The sequence below is a fragment of the Malus sylvestris genome, chromosome 5 (assembly GCF_916048215.2).
Source record: "Malus sylvestris chromosome 5, drMalSylv7.2, whole genome shotgun sequence".
Classification (NCBI taxonomy): domain Eukaryota; kingdom Viridiplantae; phylum Streptophyta; class Magnoliopsida; order Rosales; family Rosaceae; genus Malus; species Malus sylvestris.
Window position 1 is genome coordinate 28,516,850 of NC_062264.1, and position 27,289 is coordinate 28,544,138.

Consider the following 27,289-nt stretch of genomic DNA (forward strand, 5'->3'; position numbering starts at 1 on the left):
ACAGTAACAACATAACCCTAGTCTTTTTACAAAAAAAAACGAAGAATAGAGAAAGTTGATCTGCAGCTGTTTCCTTTGAGAAAGATGTTTCATAGTGCAATATGAAAAAAGAACAAATAAAACGAATTCCAACAGCAAAAAAGTGCGCTAAAGGTAAATAGCAAAAGATGAAATAACAACGTTATCATGATGCAAAAAAGACATGCATCGACAATCAAGTGTGCAAACCGAGAAAAGAGTGGATTAAAAAAAAGGCAATGGTTCTTTAAAGGTCCAAAAATCTAACCGTTGTAGATGCGGAAGTGCAGCTGCTGCAAATGGTAATGAAGAACAATGTAGGACCCCAATGATCAAAACAAAACCTAGAGAAGGAGGAAGACAGTATATAAACACATATATAATTGGAGGGAAATAAAAAAGCGAACAAACATTAAACAAAAAAAGGCAAGTCACAACTCTACACCATTAGTTCTACAGGACATGCATGCGTAAATTTGAAAGATAGAAACAAATTATTTAGGCTCGATTCACTATAGACCAGTAAACGGTGCGAGATGGTAAGTGCACAGTTAACAATGTAACCCGTTTATTTAAAACAACAAATCATTTTAACCAATCAAAAATGGAGTTGGGCTTTGCGCACATAATCAACAACAAACATAGAAAGTAGTTCTAATCCATTATGTAGGACATGCACCAAAGGTTTTTCGAGTAGAAAAAAAGATGTATTGCCTGAAACAGAGATGACCAGGGTTTGAAACATTCAAATTTTTTTTCCTTTGTTAACAAATGAAATGCACCGAGATAAACGAATCATGTAGAATCAAACCCGATCTAGCAATAAGAAAGCATACAACACAAAAAATTAACAACAATCCAAAACAGTTTTGGTTCATCCAACAAAAGGCTTAAGAGTATTAAACATATCATCAAAGATTGCAACAATTAGAAAGTCGGAAATTGAAAGTTTGCATTTGCTATGCCTGATCCCGTAGATGTTGGAAAAAATGTTCATTAAATATATTCAGGAAAGGATAGAAACCAATGATGCAATTCCATCGCTTGGGATAGCATACATCAGGATGGAATCTAAGCCTGAAACTAATACTTATACATCGCACATCATCTATAAGATTGTCAAGTTCCATTTCAATTTTCATCATTATAAAAATAAATATTTATCATGCTTATTATATTATTCATTTCTTAACTAAAAAAAGATTAATTTTCCAAAATAACAAAAATACAAAGGAATCATATAAAGTTATATGATTAGTAACAATAATGCCATTAAGGAGGTGTTGCACCAAAAATATTTTAAACACACAAAAATTTCACGGAACGATTGTATACTCCCACGACAAATGAGTTAGAGTGAGATCAAGGCAAAACATCATCGTTGTATATATGTGTTAGAAATTCTTTAAATTTTTAGCTTGCCATTTTTTTTTTCATCAAAGGTAGATATGTCCCATAAGCTCAATCATAGCTAAAGAAACATCCACATCCACTTGGGGGAGAGATAAGACAGCAGAAGATATTGCTCCTGCTTGGCGGAAATACAGACAAAACACGGAGAGAATTTTCTCAGTTTATAACTAAAGAGACATAACACCACATGAGGACTCTAACAACACTTGAAAGTGCATCCCAAGCGCGAACGCTGTTAGCCATCTCTATCTGACCGGCAATTCCTGCGAGGCACAATGTTGCTGCTGCAATCATGCCTCACTTTTTCTCTGCTACTCTACTTAGCTTCCTAACCTCTGTTTGCCGGCATTGTGCTCGCCGCACAGAAACAGTGAGGAGACAATTGTTACGGTTTTCCAAAGGCATGGATACAACCACGAAAACATTAGCATTAATCTCACCACCTACCCAAACTTCACCCATTCTTGAACCCACCCTCTGCAAACTGCACTCAACCCTTTTATTTTAAAATTTTGGATTTCTTGCACGATATCCATGTCTTCCATATTCTAATAGTGATATACCAATAAAAAATAACAATGTAAAACCCATACGCACCTCTTCTTCCCCGATCAAAAAATCAACCTAAAAACGACATTAACCACCACAATTTTTTAGAATTCAGTTATGGCCGAAAACAAATAACTTGCACAACATAATCATCCATACAAATAGAATTTTTAGGCAGTGAGGAACCAACCAAAATTTTCAGAGTTAAAAAAGAGAAGAGAATCTTACAAAAACCGACCAAAGGTGCAATTCAAAAACAAATTTGCTGAATTTTAGCAATCTTGCACATACATTGGCTTTGTTCAGCATTAGACCAAATAAGCAAAGAAATTATTCATTCATGAGAACAGGAAACACATAAAACTATAAGCAGAGAAACATAATCCCAGGACGATGAGGTTATTGGTAGCAAAAAAATATTCTTAAATGAGACAAAGTTGTATCAAAAAGGTGCAAAATAGAGTATTAACAACACTTCATATTTAAGATGGTAAAAGGGTCACGAAAATACATTAAATTGCGACAAAAGTGTACCAAAAAGTTGAAAAAAAAAAGAGTAACAACAACAGTTTATGCTTACAATGGTTAAGGGGTTAATTGTTTACATTATTTCCCTTATCGCCAAACAAAAAAAGTTTACACTACCCTTATCTTATCCATGACCCATGTCGTCTCTAGACATTTAAAACCCAAAAGGCTGTTGCAGCAGAGGCAAGCAAGAACAACAAAACTCCAACCTCTTTGCAACGACCAAACTTGAACATCCGACGAAAAAACCCCAAAAATCGTTGCAAAACATTATCATCCAATGGAACTTTTTCTTTCGGCGGATTACCACAATTTGCAGGTCGATACATAGTATGGACCACCAACTTGTTTCGGTTCGGACCTTTACCATAAACACGCAAACCCATCCTTGTTTTTTCTATTTTTACTGCTCTCGTTGTACCAGGTCCCAGGGGAGTATCGAAATATCTCACAAATGTCTCTCGATTTTTTTCATCACTTCGTGCCTTAACCAGTTCCCTTAAGTTTTTGACCAAAACTCCTCTTAGAATCTGTTGTTCTCTTCGATCAATCTCATTCATCATTTTATTTACCCTGAATCAGAAATTAAATACAACGTTAATATTGATGTTTTTTTTAAAATATATTTTAGTTTCTAGGTTTAAGAATAACACTGTCATAAATCTTTAAAACTCAAATTAAGAAAGTAAATGCATAAGAGCTTGCAAAAGTTAGAACATTATCAAAGAAAACACAATCAAAAAGCATTTTGACAGTGTTGTAAATCAAATTTTGAAGTCAAAGCCGATAAAGAAGCTACGTAACCTAATTATTCATGAGTTAATGCATCTTGCGACTTGAATGTAAATACCCATGAATTTTTCTGAACATCTAACATGTATTCATGCGTTGTTAAAAGGCAACTCATTTTCTAAAACATGGGTTTTTTTTATTAAAAAAAAAAAATCTGATTTGTTGAGAAAGTGCAGTTATGAAGAGCATATGTTAAAGTAATTCGGGAATGATGAAATAGTTAACTATCAAAAAAACCCAATTAAAACACCAACCAACCAATAACAGAATCACAGAGATAAAATGTCTAACAACGTTTGATAAAAAAAGCTACAATGCTGGCCTAAACCAGAATAAGAGAGTTAGCAAGGGACCTTCAACCCTAACAGAATCACACAAACAAAATTAAAAGAAAAAAAAAAAACAAACCAACCGTCCAACCATTGGACAATAAGATCCCAAACCAACCACATAAACAGAACAAAAACAACATGGAGACATGAACACAAAACCTGGAATTATATTCCAATCACAAAATGCCAAAACAAAATTCGTAATCTAACTATCCCTATACCTACGGCCCATCCAAGCAAATACAATTGTAATGGGGTTTAGAACAAATAAACCAATCATCCAATTTGAATGTTGTTTGGAACTTATACACCCACTACTCAGTTTTCTCAAGCTTTACATAAATAGATAAATACAAATACGTTCACAAAATAGAAAGAAGCCCAATTCCATTCTAAGCTCAAACCACCAAATAAATGCTTAGTTACTCAACCTTTACATAAATGGACAGATAACAGATACGCACATAAAAAAAGAAAGAAACTCAGTTCCAATATAAGCTAAAATGAACAAAAATTAATCATATATTTAAAATCCAAGCATGAAAGCTTCACGAATATAAATAAAAAAGGGTAGATAACTAATTAGGCTTTGAAAAAAATGATGGCACATAATTATATACCTCAAAACATCAAGGAACCAACTTCTTCCTCTAGCGGTCCAAATTTCTGAAATATGCAAAAAGTAAATCCATTAGGAACCCTAAGACTTTCAAATTTAAAGACGAAAGCTAATGAAATTTTAGCAAAATGACCAAAGACACTAAAAAAACAAAACAAAAAAAATTTAGGAATATTTTGAATCCGAAAATTGTCAATCCCATAAAAAAGCTGCATCTTTTTCACTGTATTTTTCTAGACTTTAATCACAGAGAATCAGCGAAAGCGAGGGAAATTATGTTGATGTTTTATCTAATGGCCAAATAGTGAATAAGGTTCCTCAGATTTTGTCAAGTTCTTCAAATTAGCACATATCCAAGTTCGAATTGAATAAACTACATGTCCAAATCAATTCAATAAAGCACTCATTAAAACTTCTAGAAACTCAAGTTATTGCTACTTGGTTATGAAGACAGATATATATCAACATGAAACAAAAAAAAAAGGCAAGAATTTGCCAAAATTTGTAAATCAAACACATATGTATGAACTTATTCTCCTCTATTAGTCTGTTATCACCTCACATGTCACACTTTTTGAGATTGGATCAATTTGATCACAACCAAACCACCAGTATTAAATTTACTAACTAACGATCAAATGATTTAAACATTGTGTATTACAAATTCAAATCAATGGTGGTAATAAATAAGATAGTTTCAGCTACCATTTGCGATTAAAAACGAACAATGCTTACTCCCAAGGAATATCTGACAATTTGGGTCTACTTTTGAATTTTGTCCTCATTAAACTGCTTACTTACCTGGTTTTAGATGTCTTTACTTAGACCATCTTCAACCCTTGGGCTAAAAGCCAAATTTTTTAGCCCAGAAAATTTAGCTTTTAGTCCAGAAACATCTTTTCTGCTCCAACCCTTCTGCCCTAAAATTTTAGCCCTGAATTATTAAAGAATGAACTTAGGCTAATTTTTTTCTTAAATCAATTTAAAAAAAAAAAAATAAATATGTAGATTATTGTAAATTAATTTTATGAACATTTTAATCTAAAAAAATTTAAATTCCGATAAACATTTGGCATTTAGCCCGGGGGGAAAGCTAGGGGGGTATTTGGCTCAGAAATAGCATTTGGCATTTAGCCTAAAATTTTAACATGGGTTGGAGAGTGTTTGGGGGGGGGGATAATTTGGCTTTTAGCCCAGGGTTAGAGATGGTCTTATGAATCTATTTTTTTTTAAAATGAAGTTAGAAGATGTTCTAGCACCAGAGACTATTAGAAGTTGGAAAGATATGCCAATGCAGTCGTTTGAGAACAGTTTGGGAAACTTTGGGTGGAAAATACGCTCGCAAGGAAAACCGACAATGATGATGAAAGAAATACACTCACCATCTTTTAGATTCGGGGATTGTACATTTTAAATTGAATTGAATAAAGTTGAATATATTATCTGAAAGACTCAATCTTTAGAAGTTCTAATCATGTCCTATTTATTCTTAGTGTCGTTGTGAAAATCTTCTAATGCATAGTTTAAGGAGGTGCAGGAATCCGTTTTGTTATGCTGGAACACTCAGGTAACAGTGTAATAACAGGCGAGATTGGACGTGCAAAGAAAAAGACCAATAGGATCATCTGCTACGGGACTTGAATGCACGAATCTTAACCACATGAATTAAACACATGCAACATAAAAAAAAATTCAACACAATCATGAACAAAAAAAAAAATATATATGAGTGAACGGTGTCGGTAAGATAAGTAGTTCCACTTTTACATATATTCAACCAAGCTGATTACAAAAGATATAACTGGAAAAACATGCTATGTTTCCCTAACAAACAGGAGCAACATGCATTTAACATTTATATTGGCTTTAAAGTTAAGATGGCAAAATATATGTTCTGCGGGCTTAGCCTAGATCCCACCAAAAAACCCCCAAAAAAAATGTTAAACTTCTTCATCCAACGGAACTTGTTCTTTTGGCGAATTACTACGATTTTCAGGTGAATGGATAGTGTGAACCACCAATTTGTTTCGGTTTGCACCTTTACCATAAACACGCAAACCCATCCTTGTTTTTTCTATTTTCACTGCTTTCTTTGTACTGGGTCCTGGGGCAGTTTCTCTATATATCTGTTTCGTTCCTCGAATCTGTTCATTGTTTCGAGCCTCAATCAGTTTCTTTAAATTTTTAACCAAAACTCCTCCTAAAATTTGTTGTTCGCTTCGATCAATCTCTTTCACCATTTTATCTACCCTGAATCACAAATTAAATATAGCGTTAATATTTATAATTTTTAGAAAAATATGTTTAGCTTGTAGGTCTTTAGAATAACACAGTTAAAAATTTCAAAATTTTAAATATGGTAGTTGTGATTTTTTTTTTGGAAATATGTCTAGTTTGTTGAGAGATTGCAGTTGTTAACAGTACTTATTAAAGCACTTCAGGGAGGATGAGATATTGACTACCAAAAAAACCTAACGAAAACATCGACCAACCAAAGTAATTGCAGTTGTTAACAAAATTGCATAGACAAAATTTAAACCAAAAAAAAGAAAGAACTATCGGACCTCTGGACAATCAGAGGTCACAAAGATAACCACGAATGAGAAACAAAGCACAGAACAAACATATAATGCAAGCCGAAAAAAAAACCAAATAGTCATTTTAAAAATTACAAAATCACATTGTTTGAAATGGAAAGCATGGGGAAACAACGTATTCGAGTTCAGGACATACCAAAGGCTTGATTGAAATGTAATGGCTCAGAACCCCTTCATTAAAGGCAGCAGCAAGAGCAAATTATGATTCCACGATGCGAGCCCGATCTAAACTACAAAAAAGCAATGAGACTGTGATTAAGAATTCGAAGTGCAAACAAACAGATACAATAAGAGTAACTTAAATCGTTATGGTATAACGGACTCAATATGTGAAAGTGCACCAAATAAAGGTTGAGTCTCAAAACATTAAACATAAAAACTATAACACCCCCATCTCTCTGCAAATCTTACAAACAAAATCCTAATCTTGAAACCGTTTCTCCTGGACACCCCATACCACAGAAAATGCACCCTATGCCCCAAACATAATGCTTAGTGGCCAGATAGCAATCTGTGCAGGTTGATCAAGATGTCACTAATTAGTTTTTGCCAACAGATGGTTAACCATTTTGCCATTTTTTTTTTTTGCAGAAAGTGGAGCATATTTAACTTTAAAAGACGATCTCTATTTTGTCTAGATAGATTGCATCACCAATGCTTTGCCACACATTCACAAAAAATGAGCAGTGCTGATTGACAAATGGACAAACCTGAATGGTACTAACCGAAGCACAACAATCCTCCAAAGGAAAACAAACAATGAAATGACTTCGAGAAAAATATGTATCATTTATTCAATGAAACACTCTAAGTTGGAAAAGAGTAAAATTTAAATTGAAAAACAATAATCTAAAAGAGAAAAGAAAACAAAGAACTGAAATCATTGACAATTCCAAGCAATATAGCAGCTATTATCAAGATCCAAAACAAATTCTGGAAAGTATGGGGACCAAAGACTATTAGAAGTTGGAAATACATGCCAATGCAGCTGTTTGAGAACACAGTTTGGGAAACTTTGGATAGGAAATATGCTGGAAAGGAAAACCGACAATGGGTGAGAATGACTCTCAAAGCTAGTTCACATTTAAATTACTGAATCACCATAATCGTTGTTGGTTGGTTTACTCTCATGGTCTACTTTTTATTCAAGTTCTTGTAAAGAAAATTGGTCTTTTAACATGCTCTTTTCTAAATTTTAAAAAGGATCATAATTCTGTAAATAAATTCAATTCCCAAATTGAAATTCCAATATAAGCAAACCATAGTTGATCACATGGTTTTTTATCATAGCTATAATTAGACTAATGTAATTTATACTTAGAGACAAATGTGTTTTTTCAAATCGTATTTTCTGTCAAAATTTATAGAAATATGAAAACGATCATCAAAAATTTCAAAACCGGCATTAACCAAAATTAAAAGGAAATGAACATCATGAGTGCTTGCAAGATGAGAGAAGGGAAACAAAAAAGGAAATGGTGCATTTGAACAAAATGATGATAATATAAAATCTTAGGTATGAAAATGTCTGGATAATCAGAGGATCACAAAGAGAAGAAAAAAAGAGAAACAAAGCCAAAACCAAATGAATAACATAAGTCAATTATTTCTTTTGACTGAAAATTACATGGGTGAATAAACCCTAAGAGCTACGGTTTAGAAGTAAAAAGTTGAAATTGTTTACCTTGAGTACAGAGAGCTTCCTACAACCAATTGTCAAGACTTGTGTTTGATCTACATACATGTCAAGAAAAAAATTAAAAATTTATCAGACAAATACATAAGGAAGCAAGAATTGCAAAAACAATCCATCAACAAAGGAGCAAAACAATAAGTAAAAAAGCCTTCTAACACCCTTCTCACGCAAATACAGAAGCAATAAAGCATGGAGAAACAATCTACCAATAAAGGGATATTCAAAGGATGTAAAGCAGAACATATCATTGTAGATGCCCCAATTACTGAAGGGATTCAATTATTTTCTGAATTCACAGAACATATCATTTTTGCTTATTTTCATTTATTTATTTTTGCTCTGCAGGTAATTTGGTTCTACCCACTGTACGTATTCAGCATAATCCTGAGCAACATCTGGTACTCACAAAATTACCCCTTTATGCTTCATTGTTTTACCTGTACATTATTTACTTGATTCGGTTTTAACTACCATAGGTTAGGTACACATCTTTATCTTGCAATGCAGGATGTTAAAAGTTCTGGACGTCACTCTCATCCTTTAGTTGTTGTATCACGATTGGAGTGACAATAGTTTTTAATATACAGTAATTTGTTTAAAGTTCTGCATGTTTTGATGTGTCTACTTTCCGATGCCTTATTCCTTTTCCATCTCTACCACGTGATTATCCAAATCTACAATTTTATTTTAACTCAAGGTACAATGACATTGTTAAGTACGGATTTTCTACAATAGGGAGGGAGATCTGCGCCAACCACATTGGATCCGGCCAGACAAAATGTACTCGTGCTCCACAAACTACAGTATCAACATGTCCCAAAGCATGCCATGGTCTATTGAAAAATGTACAGCCGTTGTCAGTCAACTATGGAGTGACAAATTAACACTGCTAGAGAGGACTATTAGAATTCCATATATATATATAAGAACCCAAACTAAAGTTAACATGAATCTTAAAACCCAACATGTTGGGGATAATTTAATACGGTGGAATCATTAAAGCTAGTAGTTAGTCTTCATTCAAGTCTTAATTTTTCACTTTCCAGTAAATTTCTTACTTCGCAATGCAAGACGCATTTGGTTCAAGGGCAGCAGATAGACTTACGTGATGCGAGATGTTGTAAGCTAAATAACAGTGGAGGGAAAATGTGTTCTTTTCTTGGATAAGACTCTTAGACCAGAAAAGCTCAACCTAAGTGGTTTCATTCTTCCCACCTGCAAACACTCTGCTCAAATTTCACAGAAATCAGGTACCCCTAATTTTATTCTTTCACGTTTTCATCTTCTATTTAATCACTTGTTTTCACATGAAGATTTCATTTGATTCTTTGATAAGAAACTAAAACTCCACTGAATGAGTTCTAGTTTTACTCGAAGGACTAGAATTACATGCACACGCATACACAAAAATGAAACAAAAATATAAGGGTCATAAGATAGAGACCTGAACTATGTACAGTATAACCAAATTTGAAAGTTCTTGCAGCAATTTACCGAAAGGAAAAAGAAAATCCAAATTATCATATCACATACGTATTACACGAAGCGCGTCCAACAATTACACCATGAGCTCCTGCCCTTCTTGCTGCATTGACCTAAAATTAAAGGGGGAAACAATATGAAATAAGGGTCAATGGGAATCAATATAAAGGTTTTGCATTAACTAAATCATATTCGAAACAGTAGCAAAGCATGAAGAAACACAGAAATGAGCACAGTGCAACCTCAATTTGACTTGTTGAGAAGAAAACAGCAGCAAAGCAAGAATAAACACAGAAATTAGCACATCAACTACATCTCTTTTCAAACCTAAAGGAAAACAATTCAATAAGTCCAAAGCTATGAGCATTCCTCTCACTCCTGTTTGTGGTGAGCTTAACACACACTGATGAATCAGTAACATCTTCCTTCAGCACCTATATCTGCCTTCACTGCCAAACCTATTCAATTTGATCTATTCTATGACAAACATCCTCTATAAATTGCATGATTGGATCATAAGAGCAGAAGCTATTACTCATTCACATTTACATGTTAACCTGTCTTAACCACTAAGATTACATATATTCAAACATATAATTGCATATCCAACACAAATTTAGGAATACAATCAAAGAAGGTGAACACCAAACTTTGTACGTGGTTTGACTACTTGCCTGCACCTATGTCAACACTCAAAGTTCACTCTAAAGCACAATACTAAATCAGACTAAAGTTTTACCGTGCTAAAGCTGCAAACAGGGGACCTTGGAAATTAATATTGTTGTGGCATGTGAATTCCCAAGTGGTATTAAACCATCAACCATCATAAGATAGCTAATGATGAAAAAGAAACTGAAGAACAAAAAACAATTATGCATTTGAACACAGAGAAGAACCTTGTTTCAAAATTATACTACCTAGCAACAGAAGAGCAAAACAATAAATGAAACAGCCTTCTAACACTCTTATCATAAATAGAGAAGCAACAAAACATGGAGAAACAACCCAGCAACAGAGGGATATTCAAAGGATAAAAAGCAGAAAAGGAACCTGAATTCGACTTGTTGAGAAGGAAACAACAGCAAAGCACGAAGAAAACAGAAATGAGCATAGTGCAACACCTAAGTTTAAAAGACACAAACCTGACTCAAACAGTGTACAAAATAGTGCACTAAACAGACCTATCCTCCTAACACCCAACTAAACAGGCTATAAACAAAACAAATGAGAAACAAACAATGAACAATAATTTCTGAATAGTGTTTTACCTGTTGAATCAGAGGACAAAACCGAAAACCCTCTCCTCTCCCATACCTCCCTCAGACATCCTCTGCTCACCAACCTCGTGGGGTAACCCGTTAACCCCAAAAAACGCACAGCATGCTCTCTGCCCCATCTCTCTCCCTGTCCATCCGTCCCTCAAAAAGTGGGAAAAAAATCTCTAAACATCACTCCCACTCATGAAATCGAGGATCTGCAGCAATGGTGCTGAGATCCCCACTCCTTCCTCTCCCTCTCTCTCTTTCGCTCCGTCTGTCTCTATCCATCTCTCAGAGGAAGCATGGCCTGCCATTCCCGAAACCCACACTGAATGACAGCAAACCTAAACCCACCCCAATCCGTCTCAAATGCACAGGACAAAATTACCCTCCTAACTTTTAATAACTACGTTCCAACCAAGCCCCAAATTCCACGGTTTTGTTGTAAATAAAGCAAAATCGAGGGGGGAGGAATTGACCTCAAAAGACAAAATCACCCTCTGAATTTTTGAGAACTACCCCCTAACCCAGCCACATTCGGCTGACATTGTTGTAAATAAAGCAAAATAAAAAAAAATGAACAGTGCCTGCCCTCCCCCTACTTTAGAATAAGTAATGCTCAGATTTCGCTTCGTATCTCCATATTCAGTACTTTTCTGGAAAGGATGTTCACTTTAGCTCGAACAAGAATTATGTATGAAAGCTTTGAACAAGGATTCGTGTACATTTATATAATACCCAAAATAGTTGGGATTAGTGGGTTAACTGTGTGTATGGGTTGAGTATAAATGTTAGTAGAAAATATTTATAAACCGAACAAGAATACAAATTTATGTAAGATGTTAATTGTAGCCAGTCTAGAAGCTATTATATATTTAAAAAGCTGCTTATAATGTTTTGCTTGATGAAAATTCTGTAGGATGATATTGTACCAGTTGTATCCTCGATTTTCTTACGCAGGCTGCTTCTTCCTGGGGTTCATCATAACATTGCTTTGAGCTCAACCTTGTGGATTATAACAGGCACTGGAGTGATTCAGATTTCCAGTCTCTAACCGCCGATATGTTGAAGAAGAGGTTTGCGTTGGATTTTTTATTGTCTCTCTCACACACTCATATGACACCCTGGAGGGGATAGGAATGACCTGGGGTTGCTAGCTAACAGATAACCAACGTATGTGGTATATCGTTTTAGGGTGTCAGTGATAATTCAACGTCGATATTTTGCTGCTGGAAAAAATTCTGTTCTCGCTACTACCAAAACTGGTGCAAGAGCAATGCACAGTGTGGCTTGCTTTTGGATTCCTACAGGGGCACTTTTGGATTGATCAGAAAGAACTCAGTATCTCTTTTTCGTTGTTCGGAGGATATTGAGCGGCTTATTAATGGTATCTCAGGTATTGTTGCTTTATCTGAACCTTTCCGTTTTTTGCTTTAGGATGAATTATTTCTTATTTTTAATGCGTGTCCTTTTTATATTTTTATGTTTGGAATTTTCATATTCATGTTTGATTGGTACTTATGATGATCTCATCTATCTTGTTACCATTGAGGCGGGTTTAATTCTTGAATTAGAGGTGCTTGTTAAAATGCTTAGATGTGTTGTTAATGTCAGCCAACAATTGGGAAAAACAGCTTCTGCTATATTTTATGAATCATTAGTTAGTGCACCACTCGTTATCTCAGCTGAGGAAATTACTCATCGCCTTTTGAAGAAGCTAGAATCTGGATATAGTTCAACACTAGCAATGCTTCATGTATCAGATCTTGGACCTGAAGTTGCTTTGGAGAGAAGCCTGACTGATAAAAAAAAAAAATTAAATTGAGGAAATTTTCTATTGACATGCTGTTATCTCTTCATGCCTTGCATAAAGAATCTGGCACGTGGAGTCGAATTCAAAGACAGAATATATGGAGTGCAAGTTTAGTGCAAATGGAGGCCAAAACGAGTTAAGGGTGAGGATTGGAGATCAAGAAATACCAAAGAGCGACCGTTTTCGTTACCTAGGATCTATCTTGCAAACGAATGGAGAATTAGATGGAGATCTCAACCATAGAATACAAGCTGGATGGATGAAGTGGAAGAGTGCATCCGGTGTGTTGTGTGACCGTCGTATGCCACTGAAGCTCAAGGGAAAATTTTATAGGACGGCAATAAGGCCGGCGATGCTGTATGGCACAGAATGTTGAGCGGTGAAGCATCAACACGTACACAAAATGGGTGTAGCGAAGATGAGGATGCTTCGTTGGATGTGTGGGCACACAAGAAAGGATAAGATTAGGAATGATGATATCCGGGGTAAAGTAGGAGTAGCTGAAATTGAAGGAAAGATGAGAGAAAATCGGTTACGGTGGTTTGGACATGTGCAAAGAAGGCCTACTGACGCTCCGATTAGAAGATGCGACTATGGGACAGAGGTTCAGGGCCGAAGGGGTAGAGGAAGACCTAGGAAAACTTTGGAAGAGACTCTAAGAAAAGACTTAGAGTACTTGGATCTAACGGAGGACATGACACAGGACCGAGCACAATGGCGTTCAAAGATTCATATAGCCGATCCCACTTAGTGACTTGGATTTTCCAAGTCTCCAACCGAGAAGTTTTCCTCACTCGGGAAATTAAGGGAATACTACCTCAACCTACATGCTCCACTCACAAAGCTTCAACATACAAGCTTCAACAAAAGAAAATTCAAAGAACTTAGCGAAGAAGGCTTTGGTGTATTTAACACAATACGTTGAAATGAAGGAAAGCTATTTATTGATATCCCCGATAAGTTACAAATATGTACATATACATGAGTCAAAATAAACAAACAAGAGGGAGCCTTCACAAAGGTTGCTTAGGAGAAGTCTCAGCAGTCGGTAGAGCCCCAGAAAGAGCAGGCACTGGAGGGGGATCATTTGGAGCCTCAGTACTGGATAGAACCCTAGAAGGAGGAGGCAGCAGAGGTTGATCATTTGGAGCTTCATTACGCGGTACAGCCCCAGAAGACGAAGGCAATAAATGCCTTTGGAACAAACCCACAAATCTCTGATGATCAAGTAAAACCTGACCATCAGATTCCTTCATCTGGTCAAGCTTCCTCTTCATGTTTGTAGCATAGTCATGTGCGAGCCGGTGCAACTGTTTATTCTCATGCTTGAGCCCTCTAATCTCCTGTTTGAGACTCATCACTTCAGCTGCCAATGATTCAACTTGGCGGGTTCGAGCAAATAGGCGTTGGGCCATGTTAGACTCATAACCTGCACACTGAACACTGAGAGCCAGAAAATCCTTAACAGCTAACTCATCAGACCGTTTGGAAAGTAGTCTGTTATCTTTGGGAGTGAGAAGGTTCCTGGCCACTACCGCAGCGGTCATATCATTCTTCATCACGGAATCCCCAACGGTAAGAGGACCAGTAGGGGAGACGAAGGATGGGCGCCATATGTTGTCTGGAGAATGCGTGGCTGCCTCTTCAACAAGGTTCAAGTCAAAACGACGGTCGGAGGGGCCAGACATTTTCAAAGGTGTTGAAGAGAGAAGAGGTTGGACAAATCAAGATCTTAGAAGTGCAAGAATGGAGCTTCTACTGGTGGAGATTCAAGTGTGCTCTGGAACTTAATGCCAGCCTCTATAAAAATCTGCACTCGACGGAGCTTCAGAAATCGAAGAGGCGTTTGCTTTCTCAAAAGCTGGGCTGCTCAGAGACCACGAGGGTCGATCTCAGAAATCGAAGAGACGTTTGCTTTCTCAAAAGTTGGGCTGCTCAAAGACCACGAAGGCCGATCTCAGAAATCGAAGAGGCGCTTGCTTTATCAAAAGCTGGGCTGCTCAGAGACCACGAGGGCCGACCTTAGAAATCGAAGAGGCACCTACTTTTCCAGCCTTGTCAGCCCCTGTCACACGCACACTTAGCTTTGCGGAAATTATGGGCATTATGTCGAAGATTTCTGGTGAAGTAGAAAGCACATGAATCTTAATGTTCAATCACCCACTTCCCACACACAACATTAGCTCATGGGTACCACAGATAACTTTGCCAAAGTTCTCTGACAAAGTTGAGACACGTGAAGCTTGCAACTCCCACTACATCGCTCTGACCAAGAAGGGTAAAAGAATAGCAAAGAAACAGCACTAACAAAGTTTAGACACATAAATTTTGAAGGTCTAGCTATCATATTATTACCCATAAGGGTAAAGGAACAGTACCACTGCTAGATAATTGGAAAGTCCCTGTGTGTCAACCTCTGTGCTTCGTGGCAAGGTAGACTAGCAAACATGCCCAACCTTTTCTCACATTCGAGAAAGCACTCCCAACAAGATTGCTTGCTCCAAAATCGAAGAGGCACCGCCCTCCGAATCTCGAGAGCCAGACTCCCAACATGATTACTTTCTCAAAAATCGAAGAGACACCGCTCTCCGAATCTCGGGAGCCAGACCCCTAGCAGGATTGCTTTTTCAAAAATCGAAAAGGCATCGTTCTCCGAATCTCGAGAGCCAGAGCTCCGACATGATTGCTTGTTCGAAAACCGAAGAGGCACCACTTTCCCAACTTCAAGAGCCGGATCTCCTTGGATAAAGCTTGTCTGTAATCTTCACACGCAACATCAGCTTTCCAGGTACCACAGACCACTTTTTCAAAGTGCTCTGACAGAGTTAAAACATGTGAAGCTGGCAGCTCCCACTACCGTGCTATGACCAAGCATGGTAAAGGAATAGCATTACTACTTGTTGTTAGGGAGACTCCTATATATGTCGACCTCCATCCCCAACGGACAGGCAGACCTGCAAAAATGCTCAACCCTTCCTCATATCTGAGAGGACACTCCCAAAGAAGCCTTTCGAAATATTCAGCTTTCTTTCCCCCCGATAATACCTCTGCAAACAAGCTATACTAGAGCAAGAATATCTCATATCATCAGGGTTAAAAGCAAGAGTATCCCATATCATGCTTTTTCCCTGTCTTTTCCTTTGGCCTTGTTCTTACCTGCAAGATAAGGAGAAAGAGAGCAATCAGTCAGCACTTGGAATCAAGCCTCCAGTCAGGAACTGACTGCCTAGAACCCCTTACTTGATTACTTACTTGGCATTGCTCTCGAGTACTCATCTTCAACATCTTATGCTTCCAGGGAAGATACCGCATCTGCCTGAGGAACAGATAGGGCAAGTGAGAAGGATACAAGGAAGCATGTGGAGACAAGCGTAACAGCACACGTGCCGATACATCCACTACTCTGGCAAAAGCAAAAGTATCCTATATCAGCAGGGTCGAACGTACTATAGATTTGATGGACTTGTTTTGACCCTCAAATTCTTCAGTCGGCCTTATACTCTAGAGGAAACCAGAAAACCCTCCAGCCCAGTTCAAGAATAAGCCTGTGGAAAGTTACTTCTTCAAAAGCAAAAGTATCCCATATCATCTCTTCTCATTTTTCTTCTCTTTATCCTTCATGCTGCCTGCAAGATAGGGAGTATGTGAACAATCAGCCGGAACTCGAAATCAAAGTTCTGATCTGGGACTGATTGCTTGGAGCTCTGATTGCTTACCTTGTCTGTCACCTCTTTCAACAGATCCCCTAGCTCGGCGACTTGGGGGACTCCTACTACATGGTTTGTATCGCACTTGACCAAGCCTGAAACTACAAGTAAGCTTCAAGTGAAATTGATACATTACCTTGTGCATCTCCACCAGTTAAAGATACCACCCCTGGATGGAGGAAGAATACTTCCAGAGAAGATGCCACATCTACCTACGAGACAGATAAGGCAAGTCAAGACGATACCACACTCCGGTACTTAGAAGTTTCGTGATTACGAGATCATTCTCCCACAATATTTCCTAATGTTATTTGTACTAAATCATTCACTTGTACTCACTAAAGGAGAGCTTGAACCTATGTACTTGTGTAAACCCTTCACAATTAATGAGAACTCCTCTATTCCGTGGACGTAGCCAATATGAGTGAACCACGTACATCTTGTGTTTGCTTTCCTATCTCTATCCATTTATATACTTATCCACACTAATGACCGGAGCAATCTAGCGAAGATCACAAAAAGCGACCGTTTTCGCTACCTAGGATCTATCTTGCAAGAGAACGGAGAATTAGATGGAGATCTCAACCATAGAATACAAGCTGGATGGATGAAGTGTAAGAGTGCATCCGGCGTGTTGTGTGACCGTCGTAGGCCACTGAAGCTCAAGGGAAAATTTTATAGGACGGCAATAAGGCCAGCGATGTTGTATGGCACAGAATGTTGGCGATGAAGCATCAACACGTACACAAAATGGGTGTAGCGGAGATAAGGATGCTTCGTGGGATATGTGGGCACACGGGATAAGATTGGGAATGAGGATATCCGAGGTAAAGTAGGAGTAGCCGAAGTTGAAGGAAAGATGAGAGAAAATCGGTTACGGTGGTTTGGACATGTGCAAAGAAGGCCTACTGACGCTCCGGTTCGAAGATGTGACTACGGGACAGAGGTTCGGGGCCGAAGGGGTAGAGGAAGACCTAGGAAAACTTTGGAAGAGACCCTAAGAAAAGACTTAGAGTACTTGGATCTAACGGAGGACATGACACAAAACCGAGCGCAATGGCGTTCTAGGATTCATATATTAGCCGACCCCACTTAGTAGGAAAAGGCTTTGTTGTTGTTGTTGTTGTATCAGTGCTTCCGTTTTGGTCCAGGCTACTTCTCAAGTTGCGAAGGTTATGTTTGCATGTCGCATGCACTATTGTGAATTATTTATTTATTTTGAAAAGAATGATTTTATTTTATGCAAAAGAAATATCTCATAGCACTATAGCAGTAGCAAATAAGTCCAGCAAGCAGACTACAAAAGACGGAACAGAGTATATCAAACCAAAATGTTACTTATCATAATAAGTAAGCATGTTATGTCGCTGGACTCTGAATCTGGACTGTTGGTGAGTTTGCTTCTCACTTGCCAGCTTTAGATATGTAAACCTGTAAAAGGTTCAATATAGATCCTTAAAATTGTTTCTTAGCAAAAGAACCCCAAAACTAATTTTTCATTAAATAAATGTTTAGTTCATGCCTTGAATTTATCTTTTATACAAAATGAAATTAGTAATAAACCAGAAGAAAGGGAGTTGCTTGTTTCCTAATTCAAGATATGAGAAGTTGGCTCTGTACACTGTTAGGGTGGAATCTATTGCTATGTACTCATAAATGCATGGAGTTAAGATTTTTGTTTTCTCCTCCAGAACTAATGGAAAATAGAGGTGAGAATTTGGTTTCTTTCTTGAACCGGACTTTATATTACTTAGATACAATACGCAACTCGACTAAATCACCCATTGTTCTCATAAAAGAAACAACAAATAAATATACAAGTTGGGTTGGATTCATTGCTATAACTTTTTCACAAACCGTTGTACGTGATCCTTCTGTTATTGAGCTGTATTCTAAATTTCAAGTACATACTTTCCACTGAATCTTTAATATTAATATAGTTCTATAAATCGAATACAGAATTTCACTGCATCTTTAATATTCATTATATCATTAGTTTCTACTTTCTACACATGCTTCTGGTCTTAATTTCAGTCTATAGGAAACTACTCCAGTGCTTACTTCAACAACTTTACAGTATACATTAGTTTTTTTTACCAAAGCATTGTTATGCATTTAGCAACCTAAAATTAAGCTACTAATTGCATGTTTTAAACTTGCAAGTGCACAAGATCAAACACATAGTATAGGAAGCAAGTACGAGATCATTCTCACGAGGATTTCACTAATATGTATCTAGAGTTTGATTCCTAACAACTTAAATTAATTAATTCACAAAACTAGCAAATATGCAAGTAAAGATTTAACAAAATAATTTGATGTCTTAAGTATAAAAAACACGATATAAAGAAAGTAAGCAAATAAAAGTAATTGGCATTAAGGATTTTGAAAACGATGTTTGAACGGTTAGGACTTTGGTTTCCATCTCTAACCCTTTTCGCTTGAGCAACCGATACACACAATGATACAGAACAGATTTTTGATGCTTAACGTTTGTCAACCTAAAGGCATGGTATCTACTCTTTAAGCTATTGATTTCCCTAAACAACGAATTAGGCATGGGTGTCTACACTAACTCTTTTCATTCTCGAAGTATTTAGCATGGTATCTACTAAGTTGCACTCCGAGAAAGCATAATACAATGGAAATCGACAAACACACGAATCCTAGAACATGAAATCTATTCCGGTTATTCGTGATAATTAATTCCAATAACTGTAACTAGTTCTCTTGTTACTCAGCATAGGTACAAGACTCAATCATCCAAATTTACCCATGTAACGAACTCAATTACAAAGCTAATCTATGGTGATCAATCATAAAATAACTCAATACGATCGGAATTAAAACTGGAATTAATCACTAAAGCATCAACAAATTGTCTTGTAGCAAAAGTGTATCGAAAATACTCAAGGAAACATGATTAGGACTTCAACCAAGTCCCAACTACGAAATTTAGTTACTCATAATCTAAGTGGGCAGTCAAGACAAACAAAACAGAAAGTAAAAGGAGAAGAAGGAACTCTTCAATGATGAATTGCGGAATGATGCCCGGTCCTTCCTCTTTCTTCCTTCTGTCGTGGCTTCTTTTTTTTCTTTCTGTTGGTGGATGCTGCTTTTGTATCTCACTCCCCCTCTGCTGGTCTGATTAGGGATTCCCCTTCTGATTGTAACCGACAAGGCAATTAACCTTTTTTTTTCATTCTAATTCAATGGGCTTTAAAGTTTATTAGTCTTCTTATTTATTTCCTTTCAGATTTTTTGGCTTCTTCCAACTGGTTAAAACCCCTAATAAATAAGAATTTTAATCTTCCTTTAATCTGCCACATTGATACACATTTGTAGAAAACATTGTATTCACGCGTAGCCCGACCTTCATGTATTAAAACTGCCATAACTCCCTCTAGAAAAACGATCTTCACAAACCGTAAAATTCTACGGAAAATAGACATCCGTGGCTTTCCAAGCATATATGGTGCATCTCCTCGTTCTTCCCGAGTCAATACAGTTTAATCCACGAACTCGACTGATTTGCAAAGGCTGTGCTAATGACATAGGATTGTCAAAGCCTTTTTAGTCTCAATACTTTCTTTTAAGCTCCTTTGTCCACCTTTTGCTTGTTACAACCTACAAAACATAAATAGAATGTAAAACCTATATAAAAGAGTAAAACAAAGGTGTTAACAATGAGAATTAATATGTATATAATAGTGAATTTATGAGCATAACAAATTCCCCCAAACTTAACCTTTGCTTGTCCTCAAGCAAAACAATAACGAATGCTGACACTAATCTTTCCGAACAATACTCTCAAAAGGTTAACTCTTGGACATGACTTGGGTCAAAATTTAAAATAATATGCATATTTGTAACCTTCCTTCACAAGATAGCAACACTCTAGACATAGCTTGCTTAAAATGTAGTGTGTGATAGCCAAATGTCAATACAATGCACTACAATCTAAATAAGGCATATGCAAGATTTGTTTCAACCCGTACAAGGTAAGTACTCATGTGTCTCACTCATAATTTCTGGTATAAAGTATTTCACTCAAGTGATCTCATAAAACATGCCTCTATATGCTTGCTTGTCCACCTAGACTCCGCGATCAAAATCACATAACTTCTTGAATCAAAGGTCTTAATCTAGGTTGTAATGGGGCCGAGGGTTAAGTAGCTAAACAAAGAAAGGAATGGAGAACTCAAAATCTAAATAACTTGTAGAGCTTTTCAATTGTATTTGAGAGAGAAATAATTCAAAACCCACAAAACTCTTCTAAGATTAAACCCAGACTTTAACCTTCCCTTCATTTGGCTTGATCTTTGAAACACTTTTGCAACAACATTTTTTTTCTTTTCTTTTCTTTTTTTTTTTTAATTGTGAAGAGTGCAAAATTGAAATTACGATATTTGGTCCTACAACTTTGAAACCTCTCCTCTTTAAAGATTACTCTACAAGCTCTTTAGATAAAAGATAGGAAACTTGAGTACAAGGCTAGGTAGGGGAGATTTGGGTTAAAGAACGAAATGGCTCTCATAATGGCTCAAAGTGGCTAGCTAGGAAAAATAATAATAAGTGTTGGCTAGAAAGGCTCAAACGAAAGAAACAATTGCCTATATCATTTCCAAGTTTGTTACATGATTTGATGTACGTTTTGAATGGTTTTAAGCAAGTTCTAGAGATTCATGTAAAAAAAATGAGACCATACACACAAGAACAAATGTGATTGAGCATAATGGTTCAATCATATAATAGGCTCAAAAGCTCACAAGGATCATGCAAGTCTCCACAAGTGTTTACATATATTTATCTCGACCACAACACATCATATCAACCATGGTTACGTGCATTCAAAGTTTCCAAAAAAAAAGTCATGTTTAGGTCATGCTATCAAGTGAAGGATGCAAAGAAATACGCAGTTATGGCAAATTTGTAGTAAAGTCATCTCATAAATTAACTCAATGTCATCATGTGTTCGGAAAGCGACTCAAAACAATTTTTTTTCCTTTTTTTCTTCTGTCTTTCTGAATTTTTTTTATTTTTTTTATTTTTGACTCTAAATTAAACGAAACTATAAAAACCAAGTTTGAATTGTTTTCCCTTCCCCCAAACTTAAAATCAACATTGTCCTCAATCTTGCAAGATAAACTAGCATTTAGAATGGACAAACAAATAATAGGGAAAAGAAAGAACAATTTAACAACCTAACAAAACAAATTAAATAAAAACAAAAGTAAAAGAGAAAGTATAGACTTAGCTGGATAGATGCAATCTTTAATCTCCATAAGAATTAAACCAGCAAGCTCTCCATCTTCGAATTAAGTTGAAGACGGCGGATCATTAAAATGGGGGAACACATAAAAAAAAATTTTGTTCACGAATCTCTTGTTCCACCACCCTTCATCTTTGACGATTGAACTTGATTTTCCTTCATTAGCCAACCGGTGGTTGCTAGAAGGCCTTTTGGAAGACTCAATAAGAAGAGAGAATGAATCTTCATAAACAGAGTCAATCATGTAACATTTACTAGTCTCTTGCAGATCTTGACTAGCTCCAAATACTTTAAATTCGGTTGCCTCATCGCCAACACGCATCGTAAGAGTGCCATTCTCAACGTCAATCAATGTACGTGCAGCGGCCAAGAACGGACGACCCAATATGATCGGAACTTCCCTATCTTCCTCCATATCTAAAATCAAGAAATCAGCAGGGAGGATTAATTTGTCAACCCGGATTAAAACATCTTCAATAATTCCTCTTGGGTATTGATTGATCAATCTGCAAGTTGCAAAGAAACTGATGTTAGCTTCAAATCCCTTAAACCTAAATTTTTTAAAATGAAGAAAGGCATTATATTAACACTTGCACCTAAATCACACAAAGATTTATCAAAAATGATAATTTCCAATAGTGCAAGGTATAGTAAAACTCCCTGGATCTTTTAGTTTAGGAGGTAACTTTCTTAACAAAACTGCACTTATTTCTTCGGTTAATGCAACTTTCTCATGTTCCTGAAACTTTCTTTTGTGATACAACAATCCTTTAAAAATTTAGCATAAGATGGAATCTGTTTAATTGTCACATCCAAGCCCAGGGTCCACCACATCCCGGGCCCGCTTCACTACCGTAGCACGATATTATCCACTTTGGACCCCGACTACGCCCTTACGGTTTTGTTTCTGAGAACTCACACGAGAACTTCCAAGTGGGTCACCCGTCATAGGATTGCTCTCGCGCGCTACTTGCTTAACTTCGAAGTTTTGATGGAACCCGAAGCTAGTGAGCTCCCAAAAGGCCTCGTGCTAGGTAGAGATGGGAATATACATATAAGGATAACTTTCCTGGGCGATGTGGGATCTTACAATCCACCCCCTTAGGGGCCCGACGTCCTCGTCGGCACACACGTGGCCATGGTTAAGCTCTGATACCAAATTGTCACATCCCAGCCCAGGGTCCACCACATCCCGGGCCCGCTCCACCACTGTAGCACGATATTATCCGCTTTGGGCCCCAACTACGCCCTCACGGTTTTGTTTCTGAGAACTCACACGAGAACTTCCCAGTGGGTCACCCATCAGAGGATTGCTCTCGCGTGCTACTTGCTTAACTTCGGAGTTCCGATGGAACCCGAAGCCAGTGAGCTCCCAAAAAGCCTCGTGCTAGCTAGAGATGGGAATATACATATAAGGATCACTCCCCTGGGCGATGTGGGATCTTACATTAATAGCATCAAGTAAAGGAATATTGATTTCTACTTTCCGAAGAGTTTCAAAAATATCAAGTAAGTGTTGTTCTTTCTTTTGCTTGACTAACCTTTGAGGGAAGGGTGGCAATGTCACCGTCTCCTTCTCACTTACCTTCTTGGACACCATTGCTTTTGTTGGTGATGCACCCATAACTTCAGACTATGTTTCTTTATCGTCTACTCCCACTTTGTTGTCAACAACTTTGCCGCTCCTCAGGACTGTAATGGCTTTAAGCTTGTCTTGACCTCTAGGGTTGGGTATAGTTTGTGATGGGAACTCTCATTTCTTTCTCTCACTCAATTCTTTAGCCATTTGCCCCATTTGCGCTTCTAACTTTTGAATAGCTTGACCTTGTTGGCTATTTGTTTGTTGTTGCTGTTGCAAGTTGAAGTACAGTACTTTCAAAGTCTAGCTTTTTTTGTGCTTGAGTCGATTGTTGAACTTGTGGTTGAACTTGAAAGTTGGTCCCTTATTGGTAATTCATTTGTTGCTCTTGTGGGTTTTGACCATTCTGTCCATTCCTCCATGAAAGATTGGGGTGAGGCTTCCACCCTTAATTGTATGTACTAGAGAACAGATTGTTCTTTGGATGGTAATTGTCTTGTCCCACATAATTTACATGCTCCTGATCTTTAAAAGAAGACATAGGACATGTCTTAGTTGTATGATCATAATGAGAACAAATTGCACATACCTCATCCCTTGGAGTTTGCTTGCCACTAAGGGAAGACATGGCTTTAACAAACATGTCAATCTTTGTGTTCATAGCTGCCATCTCTGCTTGCACACCATCATTGGTATTAATTTCATAAACTCCTTGTCTCCTCGTGGTGCTTCTTCATCTAGGTGAGAATTGTTGTGAATTCTCACTTAACTCTTCGAACATTTCAACAGCTTATTCTCCACTTTTTTTCATCAGGATCCCATTGCAAGCTGAATCAACAATCGCTTTATTAGTATCATTTAAACCCTCATAAAAAGCTTGTACCTGATCATCTTTGGGCATGTTATGAGTTGGACACTTAAGAAGCTTGTTCTTAAAGTCCTTCCAAGCTTCAAAGAATAAATCGCCATCCTTTTGTTGGAAAAGCTCAATCTCCCTTTTCAGTTGCTTGGTTTTTCGGGCAGGAAAAAACTCTTTCAAGAACTTGGTTGCCAACTGCTCCCATGATTGAATTGATCCCGGTTCCAAAGAATTAGACCACAATTTAGCATTAGATTTCAATGAAAATGGAAACAAAATTAACCTGATTTGCTCAGGAGTAAGGCCTTGAACGCCTTACGTTCTGCAAAGATCGAAGAAATCTGTTAAGTGAAGATGAGGATCGTCCTCTGCTTTGCCACTAAAATGGGGAACCATGTTAAGTAGCTGCGGTGACAGATGCATGTTCCCTTCCACATTAGGTTGGAAGGTAATACAAGACGGAAATTCGATGTTCTTAGGCTGAAACTTATCCTACATCGGAACTCTATGATTGACTATTTCGTCAGCCATTTTTGGTTTGGACTTAGCTCGCTGCCCGCACGCGTGTTTCAAATTGCGTAAAGTTTGCTCAAGCTCGTGATCAATGGGAAGAATCGCTAGATGAAGTGAGCGTCTTCCTTGCATGCACTACAAAACCAACAAAGAAACTTTAGAAACTACGCACAAACGATTATGCAATAAGATAAAACAATGATAAATAACTAAAGGGAATTAAAATAAAAATGATGACTCCTAAACTACAACTAATTAAGAAGAGAAGGGAAAAAAATAACATTAGAAATACAAATTCTAGACACCGATTAGGGGACAATCCCCAACAACGGCGCCAAAAACTTGTTATGCATTTAGCAACCTAAAATTAAGCTACTAATTGCACGTTTTAAACTCGCAAGTGCACAAGATCAAACACATAGTATAGAAAGCAAGTACGAGATCATTCCCACGAGGATTGCACTAATATGTATCTAGAGTATGATTCCTAACAACTTAAATTAATTAATTCACAAAACTAGCAAATATGCAAGTAAAGATTTAACAAAATAATTTGATATGTCTTAAGTATAAAAAACACGATATAAAGAAAGTAAACAAATAAAAGTAATTGGCATTAAGGATTTTGAAAACGATGTTTGAACGGTTAGGACTTTGGTTTCCATCTCTAACCTTTTTCGCCTGAGCAACCAATACACACAATGATACGAAACATATTTTTGATGCTTAACGTTTGTCAACCTAAAGGCATGGTATCTACTCTTTAAGCTATTGATTTCCCTAAACAACGAATTAGGCATGGGTGTCTACACTAACTCTTTTCATTCTCGAAGTATTTAGCATGGTATCTACTAAGTTGCACTCCGAGAAAGCATAATACAATGGAAATCGACAAACACACGAATCCTAGAACATGGAATCTATTCCAATTATTCGTGATAATTAATTCCAATAACTGTAACTAATTCTCTTGTTACTCAGCATAGGTAGAAGAGTCAATCATCCAAATTTACCCATGTAACGAACTCAATTACAAAGCTAATCTATGGTCCACCTTTTGCTTGTTACAACCTACAAAACATAAATAGAATGTAAAATCTATATAAAAGAGTAAAACAAAGGTGTTAACAATGAGAATTAATATGTATATAATAGTGAATTTACGAGCATAACAAGCATTTGCTTTTTTCAGTCTTTATCGTTTTTATATAACTCCTTATTCCATGATAAGGGTCGTCATTTTCCTGGAATTTAATCAATTAATGTGTCAAAATTTCTTTGGGTCTGCATGCAGATCCAGATGCTGCATGATGATGTATCCAAAATTCAACTTGACTTGATTCCAAGGATTGAAAAAATCATTTCTGAGTGGCTTCTTATACATTTATGTGCCACCACACCGTCTGAATCTGCTGCAATTGAAGATTTTAGCTCTCAGCTTTCAGTGTTACATATTGGTTGGTTTATGCTTTGTCTGGGGCCCTAGTTTGTAAGTTTGCTGATTTAGTATTTTTCTGATGAATATCCCAGTCCGTGGTTCAGATAGCAACATGGGAAGAAGATCATGGAATGAGAAGCTTGGAAAGTGTGAGTTCACTCTGGCTTTTATATTCTTAGCAAGTATTCGAACTTCCTCCGGAGACCGGGTCTGTTTTTCCTTGAGAAGCATACCAGACGTGAAGGACATTAGTATTTCAATGCAGGACTTCGTTAGCTGGATCATCTGGGCCCACACTGCGGAATCCTTTACATTCCTCAAACGTGCAACAGATCTTGCTTTGATCCTTCTAAGGCATGGGCTGTATTATGCGGTTGAGGTTGTTTCTCTACCTACAGTTTTCCGAATATCCCTTAAACTTTACTTCATTGAGATTACTTATTGTTACTTTTCTATACTCTATAAAGAACCTACTCACTATGGTGGAGGCACATTTACAAAAGGAGAAGACAGGTTATAGTATCCAAGATACAGAGGGAGGATGGTGCATACTTCATCATCTTTTAGGGTGCTGCTTCCTTGCTCAGGTACGCCGTGGGTTGCATGGAGTGCTGAAAGAGAGGAAAGTCACTGAAGCTGTTCGTTGTTTCTTCAGGTATTCTATGTTTTCTATATCTTTTGTCGATCGCCTATCTTGTATAGGTAACTCCTGTAGGTCATTGAATCTGACTTCTTGAAGAAATTAATAAGTGTGAAACTCCAACTTTAACTTCAAGTTATGTTTTTTTATCTCTTTTTTCTTGAAGATATTTCTATTTTTTTT

General features: G+C 37.1%; 2 protein-coding genes and 1 long non-coding RNA gene across 7 annotated transcripts in view; 1 reads left to right on the top strand and 2 right to left on the bottom strand.

Annotated features, from left to right (window-relative positions):
• Positions 1–10,146, bottom strand: part of LOC126623106 (uncharacterized) — a 29,505-nt gene extending 19,359 nt beyond the window's left edge. Inside the window, exons 1-5 of one of the 3 annotated variants that reach the window (XR_007623623.1) lie at positions 10,078–10,146; positions 8,533–8,582; positions 6,985–7,073; positions 6,290–6,501; positions 2,441–2,869 (exon numbers count right to left, since the gene is read on the bottom strand). The gene's annotated coding sequence lies outside the window, so the exon portion shown is untranslated. Of the gene's footprint in view, positions 3,082–4,252; positions 4,299–6,289; positions 6,502–6,984; positions 7,079–8,532; positions 8,583–10,077 lie in introns of those variants that run through there. The other 2 variants (XR_007623621.1, XR_007623622.1) reach the window with 2 other exon arrangements.
• Positions 10,147–15,778: 5,632 nt separating this feature from the next.
• On the bottom strand, positions 15,779–16,984 carry LOC126623134 (uncharacterized). Its single transcript, XR_007623641.1, has 4 exons — positions 16,815–16,984; positions 16,546–16,724; positions 16,351–16,414; positions 15,779–16,254 (listed from the first exon to the last, which is right to left on the bottom strand). It is a non-coding gene; the product is annotated as an uncharacterized LOC126623134 (long non-coding RNA).
• Positions 16,985–26,226: 9,242 nt separating this feature from the next.
• Positions 26,227–27,289, top strand: part of LOC126623107 (nuclear pore complex protein NUP160-like) — a 78,619-nt gene continuing 77,556 nt past the window's right edge. The window contains exons 1-3 of one of the 3 annotated variants that reach the window (XM_050291912.1): positions 26,227–26,485; positions 26,571–26,845; positions 26,934–27,121. In XM_050291912.1, coding sequence (XP_050147869.1) covers positions 26,317–26,485; positions 26,571–26,845; positions 26,934–27,121 — 632 coding nt within the window. In that variant the 5' untranslated portion in view covers positions 26,227–26,316. The remainder of the gene's footprint in view (positions 26,486–26,570; positions 26,846–26,933; positions 27,122–27,289) is intronic. The other 2 variants (XM_050291911.1, XM_050291910.1) reach the window with 2 other exon arrangements.